The following is a 12,217-nucleotide window of genomic DNA, read 5'->3' as shown; positions in this document are numbered from 1 at the left end:
TCAAGATCCTATTTTACTTTATTATTCAGAAGTATTTTTGTTATTTTATTACTTATAATCACATTTAAAATTAGCAGAAATCCAAGTTGCAAGACAACAAAACAGAATGATTTCCAGGGGGTGAATACTTTTGTAACCCGCTGTATGAAACTCATATTTTTCATCAATTTGTTTTCATTTCTTGTGAGTCAAGCATGGCATCACATCTCTGATCCATTACATGTTTTATTTTTGTTTATTATAGAAGTGAATTTAAGTTCCCACATCTCTGTTTCAATTCATGTGAAAGCATGTATTTACTATTAGCTCACAGCTTCAACATCTGTAGGTCAGAGGCACTCCTGGATTCGATTCACAGCAGTAATCAGTAAGACTTGCTGGCAGATGTTGTCTCAGTTTTTCTTCAACTCTTTTGTCTTGGCAGCAAAAACCAGAAATCACTGATTTATGTGGACCATGGGGATGTCAGAGCCAAAAAAAGAGGAGACAGGTCCAAGAAAAATGTGTTGTGGACTTAAAACACAGATAATTATTGCATCTTGTCAACAAAATGAGCTTTCATGAGTCTTCAAGATATGAACCGACAAAGTACAAACAGAGTGGAGGCTCTTGGAACGAAACAGAATTGTTAAAATATGTTATCTTTAAACATGTTGGACATGAAATTTGTAATGGAAGTATCATGTGTCAAGACTCCCAGAGCTTTGTCTTCTCCTAAAATACCAAATCATTAATTTAGGAATCATTTATCATCTAGCCAGTTAAAGTTAAAATATGCTTTGTGTTATTGATAGTTCCCGGTGAAAGTAATGTGATTCTTTTTTTGTCCATATTTAGTTGTTTCTCTTGCCATTTTTTTTTTGTATTCAAGCTGCATCAGCTTCAACCAGAACAAAACAAGACATTATCAGACCAAATGTTTTTATTTCTTGTTTAGGAGAATTTTTTGTTTACCTTTAGGAGAGTTGGATTCAAACAGTTTTATGCTTTCATCGGTCACATTAGTTATATTTATTCAGATTAGGGATGCACAAAATTGGATTTTTTTGCTGATATTCGATATGCCAATATGTTAAAACTTATTTGGCTGATAACCGATACCGATATTTTATATACTGGTACTTCCCTTTGTCAGAACATAGCCCTATTTGGGCTTATTTGCTACAAAAATTGTGTAACAGCTGTAAGGTGACATATATTCAGCAATGGCCACATGATATACATAGCATTTTAACTTATATTAAATGAAAAGTGTCAAATGTTATTTATTAGCATTAGTCACCTGTGATGCTGTCTCACTTGTGGAGGCTTGTTCCAGGTTCCTAGCTGCAGTGTGGGATCCTCTGCACTCTGTGCATGAAGGACAGACCTTTTAAGTTCAAAGTTTTTATCTATCTATTGTGCAGTAAGACTAATCATGCTAACGGGGCTAACACTTCATGTCTGTTGTAAAACTCACCCAAGTGCCATCAACTATTAGCTTCTCAATGACACTGAAAATGATTGCTTGTAAGTTGGGTAAGGCTTTATCAGAAAAATATCTCAGACTGAGGAGGATGTAGTGAGGCTCAACGTAGTTCAAAAATCTTCGGAATCCAACATCCTCAATGGAAAAAAAGAAAACCTTCCACACCACCGACATTTTGACTTCCTCTTCTCTGTCGTGATCAGATCAGGTAGGCGCACGTGACGTCATCACGTTGTGCTGCCGCTGCAGGCATCCTTGTCACTGGGTTGTCATACACAAACAGCATCTTTTACATTGGTGAGTCATTTTGATGGACTAGCCGATGTCCAATATTGAACTTTAATGCTAATATCGGTCGATACCAATACCACACCGATAATATTGATCATCCTTAATTCAGAGGTCATACTGGTACTGGAAGCAACTATCTTTAGGTACAAGGAGTCACAAGGAGAGCAAAAATCCTTTGATGCATTTCACAGACTCTGGCTGGTTGCTTTATTTTTGCTTTAAGTATGTGTTTTTGCACTTGTTTTATTTCTAGCACACAGTATGTTTGAAGATTTCTGTCCTTCTTAAAATATCTCTCTGTGAGCACCTTAAAACTTTGCTCTTTGTCGCACAGCTGAATGAATCAAAAATAATATTTTTCCAGACTTCTTTTACATTAGCCATTTGTTTCATTGTTTTATTTATTAAATTTTTTTAACTTAATCTGAAATAGTTGTCTGTTTCCCATGATGTCCTACAGTTCAGCGCCCCCCTGTTCCTGAGAACAAGACACCCAATCTGGTGGGGGAATCCAAAGATCACGGTGAGGAAATCAACAAGGAATGTATTCAGACCGCACAATTTTTGTCATCTACTCTGTAATTCCATACACCCATCCAGACGAAGTCATGATTTAAACACATTTTTGGAGACTGTTCCTAAACCTTTTTTCCCTCTCTTTAACTAAAACAAAATTATAGGAAAAAATATAATAAGATGCCAATTTAAGGAATGGTTCTCACCAAAACATCTGTACTGTGCATGACTTCTTATCATTGCATCAAGTGGTGTAACATGTAAAGCATGTGAAGCGTGTTAAAATTATGTGTTAGTAACGCTGAAAGACACAAACTTCTCCTTTAACTTGGTTGCCATAGCAATGAGTCCAAACCCAGGTGGAGTGAGGCACTCATTCAGAGGAGAGCAATCAATGCAGTTTAGTTTTTCTGGTTATGACAGCATCAAAACGAAATATACTTTTTCTGTTCTTGAACAAGGATTTTCTGTCCCTTAACCAGACCTGTATCATGTTATGCATTGTTGAACCCAAGGTGCAGACAGATTTGAGGAACTTGGTGGTAAAAATAAAGTTATTTATCAGCATCAAAAACAAAAGCTGACGTGGCAGCAAAACTTACATGAACAATGATCACGAGGAGACACGGAGGAACAGAGTATGAACGGCTGTGGGAAGCACAATCCACGGACGAGGGACAAACAAAATAAGATGATATTTAAAGAGAGACGGATGAGACAAAATGACAAACACCTGGGGTGAGTAGAACTGGGAACGAATGAAGGTTGCAGACTGAGGAAAAGTACTGAAAAGGCCGACAGAGGGAGAGATGAGAAATAACACAGACAGATAAGATAAACGACCATATTTTCCGCCATACACTTCACACCACCCTATAAGTTGCATCAGCCCAAATATGTCTAATAAAGTGGAAAAATTCATAAATGCGCTGCTTCGCCGTATATGTCACATCTATTATGCATCATCGCTGACAACCTGGAACTGTGGGCCGGTGTTGTGCCAAAACTCGATTGGCTGCCAAATGGTAGCTGCGGGAGCGTGCACGGGAGGACTTTAACAAGAATTTAACAAGATTAACACTTAAAAACAATTATTTGTTTGCTCAAATTTATAGTCAAGGTATGTCTCAGTCTAACTTTTCCCAGATTTCCCAGACCAGATTGAACTTTTTTAGATTTTTCTACTTGGATTATTGAGCATGCATCAGGATACCTAATAAATGTATTTTGACGGTCAAATCATCTGCATTTCAAAACCCGATTTGCGGAAGCGGGAGCTCACAGAGCGACGAGCCACTGTGCATTTCTTCAAAATTTAACAAGCACCTAAAAATATTTGTTTGCTCAAAATTATAGTAAAGGTGTGTCTCAGGTGAACTTTTACTTAATAAATGCACTTTAACGGTCAAATCAGCTGCATTTCAAAAGTATTCACTGCCTCAGTGCTCCGGGAGTGCACAGACGGGGAGGAAATTAGGAAGGAGGAATGTTGCGCATTTCTTCTAAATTTAACAAGATACGCACCTAAAACAATTATTTGTTTGCTCGACATTATAGTAAAGGTGTGTCTCAGTTTAACTTTTACTTAATAAATGCATTTCAATGGTCAAATTAGCTGCATTTCGCCAGGACAACGCAACGAAATGAAGCTGATTTGACGGTTGCTCCAGGCAAACTGGACATAGGTGGGACTCTATTCAATTCAATTTTCAATTCAGTTTATTTATATAGCGCCAAATCACAACAAAGTTGTCTCAGGGCACTTTACAGGAACATTCATATACATAAAAGCCAATTAGTAAAGTTCTCTATCTAAGGAATCCAGCAGACAAGTTGAATCTTGGTTTCGTTGCAGTCTCCCATCCTGAGCAAGCACAGTGGCAACAGTGGAAAGAAAAAACTCCCTTTTAAAGGGAAGAAACCTCCAGCAGAACCAGGCTCAGGACAAGCGGCCATCTGCTTTGACCGGCTGGTTGAGAGGACAGGAAGGAGAGACAGACGAAAATAGAATGGTAGGTCCAGGTATAGGTCCAGGTGTACCTGAAAGACAAAAAAAAACACATGTTAAGGATAGAAAAAATAATTACAAATACAAAACAGGTTGAACAGAGTAAGTAAAGACAGCAGCAGAGTGAAAATTGTGGTCAGTTTGTCCTCCAGCAGTCTAAGCCTATAGCAACATAACTAAGGGACAGCTCAGGAAACCCAAGCCAACCCTAACTATAGGATTTAGCAAAATGGAAAGTCTTAAGCCTAGTTTTAAAACTGGATAATGTGTCAGCCTCACGGACAGAGATAGGAAGTTAGTTCCACAAGACAGGAGCCTGATAACTGAAGGATCTGCCTCCCATTCTGTTTTTGGAAATTCTAGGAACCACAAGTAAACCTGCAGCCTGAGAGCAAAGTGCTCTGTTAGGAAAATATGGAACAATAAGATCTGTAATATAAGATGGAGCCAGGTTGTTGAGAGCTTTGTAGGTTAGAAGTAAGTTTTTGAATTCAATTCTGGACTTGACAGGGAGCCAATGGAGAGAAGCTAAAACTGGAGAAATATGATCTCTCCTACTAACTCCGGTTAAGACTCTGGCAGCAGCATTTTGGATCAACTGAAGACGTTTTAAGGAAGAATTTGGACACCCAGATATTAAACCATTGCAATAGTCCAGTCTAGACATGACAAATGCATGGACCAGTTTTTATGCATCATTTTAGATAAGATGTTTCTAATTTTAGTGATATTACGCAGGTGGAAGAAGGCAGTTCTAGTAACGTTTTTAATGTGGGGGATAAAAGACATGTCCTGATCAAAAATAACACCAAGATTTTTAACATTAGAGCTGGAGGACAGATTAATGCCAGCTAAGGAGGGTGAAAGACTGAAAAATTTATTCCCAAGATGCTCAGGTCCAAAAACCAAAACCTCAGTCTTGTTTGAATTTAAAAATGGAAAATTTAGGGTCATCAAGGTTTTTATGTCTTTAAGACATGCTTGTAGTCTAAGTAGCTGATTGAATTCATTGGGTTTAATGTACAAATATAACTGTGTGTCATCAGCATAACAAAGGAAATTTATCCCATGCTGTTTAATAACTTTACCTAATGGAAGCATATATAAAGTAAAGAGTATTGGTCCAAGCACTGAGCCCTGAAGAACTCCATGACTAACTTTGGTGGATGAAGAAGATTTATTATTTACATTTGCAAACAGGAATCTATCAGATAGATATGATTTAAACCACTTTAGAGCCGTTCCTGTAATCCCAATATCATCTTCAAGCCTCTGTAGTAAAACATTGTGATCAACTGTATCAAATGCAGCACTGAGGTCTAACAGGACCAGTGTAGACACAAGTTCATTGTCTGAGGCCATGAGAATATCATTAGTTACTTTTACTAGTGCTGTTTCTGTGCTATGATGAGCTCTAAACCCTGACTGAAACTCTTCAAACAGATTATTTCTTTGTAGATGTTCACGCAACTGACCTGCAACTATTTTCTCTAGAATTTTTGAGATGAAAGTTCGATTAGATATAGGTCTATAGTTGGCCAGAATTTCTGAATCAAGATCAGACTTCTTAAGTAAAGGTTTAATTACAGCAACCTTAAAGCTCTGTGGCACATAACCATTTATTAAAGACAAATTAAGTAGATCCAAAATGTGAACATTAATTAGGGGAAATACCTCTTTAAACAGTCTGGTTGGGATGGGATCTAGCAGGCATGTGGATGGTTTGGATGAGGTTATTATTTTTGACAATTCAGAGAGCTCAACAGGACAAAAACTGTCCAAACATAAATCAGGCTCTAGTGATTTTTTTTAAGTTGCCTCATTTGACAGGGGACTAGAGATAGTAGAAGGAAGGATGGTTTGAATTTTCTCTCTAATTGAAATAATTGTATTCATAAAGAATCTCATGAAGTCATCACTACTTATAGTTCTAGGGATACATGGTTCAACAGAAATGGGACTTTTAATTAGTCTAGCAATAGTACTAAACAGAAACCTAGGGTTATTTTTATTCTCCTCTATTAAAGATGAGTAATATAAAGTTCTAGCTTTACGGAGAGCTTTTTTATATGTTAGCAGACTATCTTTTCAAGTTAAATAAAATTCTTCAACATTAGTAGAGTGCCATTTTCTCTCCTGGTTTCTAGATGCCTGCTTTAAAGTACGTAACTCAGAATTGAACCAAGGAGCCAGTTTCCTCTGATTGATTACTTTCTTTTTCAGTGGAGCAATTTTATTAAGTGAAGTTTGCATTGAATTTGTAAGATGTTCAACTAGATGATCTAAGTCTCTGTTCTCTGGTGCATTACTCTGCAAGACAGAGGAAAACATTGATGGAAGAGATTGTTTAAATTTGGTTACAGCATTTTCTGATAAGCACCTGCTGAGATGAAATTTACTCTGTGACTGTGTAGTCATTTAATGTAAACTCAAAGGTTATTAAAAAATGGTCGGACAGAATAGGATTTTGAGGAACTATTACCAAGTCCTTAATCTCTACACCATAAGTCAGAATTAAATCAAGAGTGTGATGATAAGAATGAGTAGATGTGGGGACGTTTTGTGTAAAACCATACGAGTCTATTAAATTATTAAAAGCTATGCTTAAGCTATCACTCTCAACATCCACATGAATATTGAAATCACCCATTATGATGATTTTATCTGTATTTAATAGTAAGTCAGTTAAGAATTCTGAGAATTCAGACAAAAACTGAGAGTAAGCGCCCGGTGGACGATATACGGTATAACAAATAGTGAAAGTGGCTTTTCTGATTTCCATTTTGGATGAGAAAGACTGAGGGACAGTGATTCAAAAGAATCATAACTAATAACTGGTTTGGCATTAATCAATAATCCTGACTGAAAAATAGAAGCTACTCCTCCACCTCGGCCAGTTGTTCTAGGAACATGAAAATTTGAATAATTAGCAGGAGTGGATTCATTTATATTAACAAAATCCTCCTGTTGTAGCCAAGTTTCTGTCAAACAGAATAAATCAATATGATGATCAGTTATCAGTTCATTAACTAACAGGGATTTAGAGGAAAGAGATCTGATGTTCAATAATCCATATTTAATTATTTTATGATTTTGCTCTGGTAAAGTAACTGTGTTTATTTTAATAAGATTTTTATGGTTTATATTTTTAGAGCTGATTTTTGGTTTATTTAATTTGAGCCGTGGGCGAGTTGACACTGTTTCAATGGGGGTGTGGGTGGGTAACAGAGGAAAAGCAGCAGAGAGGTGTGGAGGATTACAACTTTGCTTCCTGGACTATGGCAAGCCAATTGTGTCATTAATAGCCATTATTACCTTTTACATGACACAAAGGCATGCCATACTCTGGAGTGTCATCTAGCAGCTGAAAATGGTAGTGTTCAATAATTTAGTCAGAATGAATGAAAACTGTCATAGCTCAGCCAAAAATTGTTTTATAAATATGGGAAAATTTTCATAAATAAGTTGCTTCGGTGTATAAGTCGCAGGGCATGCAAATTATGCAAAAAAAAAAAAAAAAACACAACTTATAGCCCGAAAAATACAGTAAAACATAAGTAACAAATGCAGAAAAACTAGACACCCAAAACACATATATGATAATCTGTGGGAAAATTATGAATGAATATATTACCTGGTGTAGATAGCTCTTTAAAATAAAAGTTCCACTAATTCAGCTTAAATTAATTATTAATGAGTCTTTTGGATAATTATCATGCAATCATGAGGTTCACTTGCTCTTTGTGATGAAGTTGGGATTGTGTTTCTGCAGCATGTCCCTTTATGTCTAACCAACAAATAATGCAGTGTTAAAGACTTTATAAAATCCCTCCAAGTCACACAATGACTAAAGCTTGAATATGTGGTTTTAATCCTGGAATTAAACATGGGAGAAGACATGTTTTCCAATTATTCTCTAATTATATTTCCTACTTTCTTCTTTTTACTAAGAAAGTCTATCTTGTATTTTACACATCACTTGATGCAGTGACTTTACCTGAATAATGACTGTCAGACCCATGTGTATTTTCCCACAGGATTTCTGCTGCAGTACTTTTCTGTGCTGCACCTTACATTGTGTTTTGCAAGAAAACAATACTCACCTGTCTAAATGGCCTTCTGAGTTCAAATGCTTGTTGATGCACAAACAACCATTTCTTGCAACATTATAGCTAGCATTAGCCATCATATTGGGCACAAAGCAAGCATATGTGCGTTTTGTTAGTGCATCTCAGGATCCTTAGTTTCAACAGACCATTCTTGGCAGGCTTTTATCTTATTCTAGGCCCATTAGGGATGTCAGGTCTTTCAGCAGCCAGGAAAAAAGGCCTCTGAGTAGCTCGGTGAAGATGGCCAGAGCAGATGGATCACAACTGTGTGTTGCTGTGAGTCAGATGATGTGGGAGAAGAGCTGATATCTTCTCCTCCTTCTCTGTCCTCAGATAAACTCGTGGACCTGAAACAAGAAGACAAAGAGTCCATCTTGAAGCCCCTCTCAGTGGTCACAGCCAAACCAAAGCACGAGCACAAGCAGCAGTTGACCACAGCCATCCCTGCTGTAAACAGTAGGAGCAATTCAAACCTTTTTCACGAGAAACTATCAATTCAGTGCTCATAATGCCTAGGTTATTACACACAAAAATGTATTTATGAGTGTAGTGAGAATAAAAATACTCTGGAGTTTCTGCATGCACATGAAGGTGAGCAAAATATTTGAGTAAAAATGCAGATGTGCCAAGTTGCTAGATAAAATTTTTAGTACCAAGAGTCTCAGTCCAGGCCAGAGCAGGTGCTGGACTGGCTTGTTGGAGTCAGGGTCCAGAGCTGTAAAATAAGAAGACACAGAGAGCTGCCATGGAGTGATGGCAACCTCCAAATAACCACCTCCTCCTCACTGTTTCCCTTTCAGGCAGCCGCTTTGACATGCATGAAAACGCTTCCATATTTAGACCCCTGCCTGCGTCAGAGGTAGATATCATGGGCAAGAAGCGTTTTGTTGGTAAGACCATCATTTACCCGCCAGCCTTACAATCACTGAGTTTGCTGTGTCTAAAATCAAGATTTTTTCCCCCATCTCTGTCTACAGCTCCACATGTTATCTACAAGACAGATAAGAAGCCAGATGAGCCTTGCTCCATCACTTCCTCCATGGCTTACTTCCCTGATGAGGAAGGCAGTGATCAGAATGTGACCGGTCCTCCCCGGACGGCGCCATCCAACCTCACTGTGGTTACTGTGGAAGGCTGCCCATCCTTCGTCATCCTCGACTGGGAGAAATCTGACAATGACACCAGAGGTACAAAGTGGGGACACAGAAGACTGACAGGGGTGTGGCCTACTGGGTAAAACCCATTCACCCAGTTTATCTGGGTCAGTGAGATTTACGTTAAATCCTAAATCCTTTAGATTTTTTTTAACCCACGCTTGCAAATCAAGATATGATAAGGTTTTGAAAAATCTTTCTGTGACAAAGTGATGACTGCTGATGGATTTAATGTCCTTTAAGACATCTGTGGCTAAGCTGAAAGCAAGTAAATAGAGTTCTAACCAGTGACTGACAGTTTGATAATAATCAGGTAAGTAATAATCTGTTCATCCTTACTTGTTATGGCACCTTTAAGCATAAATTGTACCTCAACAAAATAATTAGGATTAAATCCAAGTTCTGTAACAAGTTGTTTCCTTTCAAATACAATAGTCATATAAACAGGGAATGTACATGCAATAACCGATGTAAAGCATGTATTTGTAATTGGAAACCGGTCTTGTTTTTGCTGCTGCTGCTGAAATTTGCAGCAGTGGTGGAACCAAGTCGTATCTACAAGCATCCATCCATCTATTATCTTTTACCCGCTTCTTCCATTTTGGGTCACGGGGGTCGCCGGTGCCCATGTCCAGCAATCTGTGCGAGGGGCAGGGTACACCTTGGACGGGTCGCAAGTCCATCACAGGGACACATAGAGACAAACAACCGTTCACTCTCTCACTCACACCTAGGGACAATTTAGAGTCACCAATCAGCCTAACATGCATGTTTTTGAGATGCAGCAGCTCTACCAGTTGCGCCACCATGCTGCCCTAGCTACAAGCATTTTAACTAAAATCCCCATGTCAAGCACAATATAATCTCTTGATCCAGTTTTGTGTCTGCTCCAGTTCTCCTCTAAGTGGAACACATTGGAAAACCTTCATTAAACCTGCTGCTTGAGGACTGTGGAGAAAGCATTTTGAAGTGAATTATTAATATATTATGTTGAAAGAGGAAACGGATGACCTCCAAGACCAAAGCACCGGTTGATGATAAACTGAAAGTCATAAGCAAGCTATTCAATTAAATTTGTTTCAGTTTATTTATATAGTGCCAAATCACAACAGAAATCATCACAGGACACTGCACAAAAACATTCACATATATAAAAGCCAAGTAGTAAAAGTCATCTACAGTATCTAAGGAAGCCAGCAAATTGCGTTGAATCTTCACTTTGTCACAGTCTCCCATCCTGAGCAAGCTCAAAGGCAACAGTGGAAAGGAAAAACTCCCTTTTAACAAGAAGAAACCTCCAGCAGAACCAGGCTCAGAGGCTGGGGTTTGAGAAGAAAAGAAGGAGAAACAAGCAAACATAGAATGACAGATCCAGGTGTACTTTCTATTGAAGGAAAGACAAAAAAAAAACATGTTAAGGATATAAATAATAAATAATTTAAAATATAATTAGGTAGAGTAGAGCAAGGAAAGACAGCAGCATAGTGAGGAAATGTGGTCAATTTGTCCTCCAGCTGTCTAAGCTTATAGCAGCAGAACTAAGGGATAGCTCAGGAAACCCAAGCCAACCCTAACTACAGGATTTATTAAAAAGGAAAGACTTGAGCCTAATCTTAAAACTGGACTGCCTCACAGACAGAAACTGGAAGTTGGTTCCACAAGAGAAGAGCCTGATAACTGAAAGATCTGCCTCCCATTCTACTTATGGAAACTCTAGGAACCACAAGGAAACCTATGGTCTGAGAGCAAAGTGCTCTGCTATGAAAGTATGGAACAACAAGATCTGTAATATAAGATGGAGCTAGGTTGTTGAGAGCTTTGTAGGTTAGAAGTAAGATTTTGAATTCTATTTTGAATTTGACAGGTAGCCAATGGAGGGAAGCTAAAACTGGAGATATATGATCTCTCCTATCAACTCTCATTAAAACTCTGGCAGCAGCATTCTGGATCAGCTGGAGACTTTTTAAATAAGTTTGTGGACACCCAGATAACAAACCATTGCGATAATCCAACCTAGACGTGATTGTCACGAACCAAGGTTTTGGATTCAATATAAACCAGACACAGGAGTGCGAAAATTAACCGTTTTTATTAATAAGGCTGCTGGTAGCTGCAGAGGGAGGCCTTTAATGCTATGGACAGTGGGGCAATGAAAGGTTGTGGTCCAAAGGGCAATCCAAAAGGGTGATCCGTGAGTCGAGGTCATAGACTGAAGAGGAGGTCGTTACCATGGTCAGAGAGGCAGAACAGAACCAGATGAGGAGCAGGCAAAAAATGGGAAATCCAGAAGGCAGGCGTGAGGTCAATAATCCAGAGAACAAGGCTTGAGAAAGAAAAGAACTGGCTGGGTGGAGGAGGTGTCTTGGAGGAGGGTATGACATAGGTTGGTAGCCAGAACGACCGTCCAGAGCTGTTACAGGGCTCGGGTGGGCGGCCAGGAGGTTGTCCGACAATTAGCAATGTCAAGGGCGAAAAGCCGGGCGACCCTCCAATACCTCGCAATGGGGCCAGATCTGCAGCAGTCGGCATGGAGAGCTGTGGAACTGCAGCAGTCGGCGTGCAGAGCTGTGGAACTGCAGCAGTCGGCGTGGAGAGCTGTGGAACTGCAGCAGTCAGCGTGGAGACCTGGGGCCCTGCAGCAGGCGGCGTGGAGACCTGGGGCCCTGCAGCA

The 12,217-nt window shown here is 38.9% G+C and overlaps 1 protein-coding gene across 1 annotated transcript in view; it reads left to right on the top strand.

The window, feature by feature from the left end:
- The window catches only part of LOC119419265 (target of Nesh-SH3), a 43,652-nt gene that overhangs the window by 24,584 nt on the left and 6,851 nt on the right, over positions 1–12,217 (top strand). Inside the window, 4 exon segments of the mRNA XM_037686573.1 lie at positions 2,220–2,282; positions 8,726–8,848; positions 9,193–9,282; positions 9,370–9,579. Coding sequence (XP_037542501.1) covers positions 2,220–2,282; positions 8,726–8,848; positions 9,193–9,282; positions 9,370–9,579 — 486 coding nt within the window.

This window comes from Nematolebias whitei, chromosome 13 (genome assembly GCF_014905685.2).
Source record: "Nematolebias whitei isolate Nwh7 chromosome 13, NemWhi1, whole genome shotgun sequence".
NCBI lineage: Eukaryota > Metazoa > Chordata > Actinopteri > Cyprinodontiformes > Rivulidae > Nematolebias > Nematolebias whitei.
The sequence above is the reverse complement of the archived record's forward strand: the minus strand, read 5'-3'. Positions and strand labels throughout refer to the sequence as shown.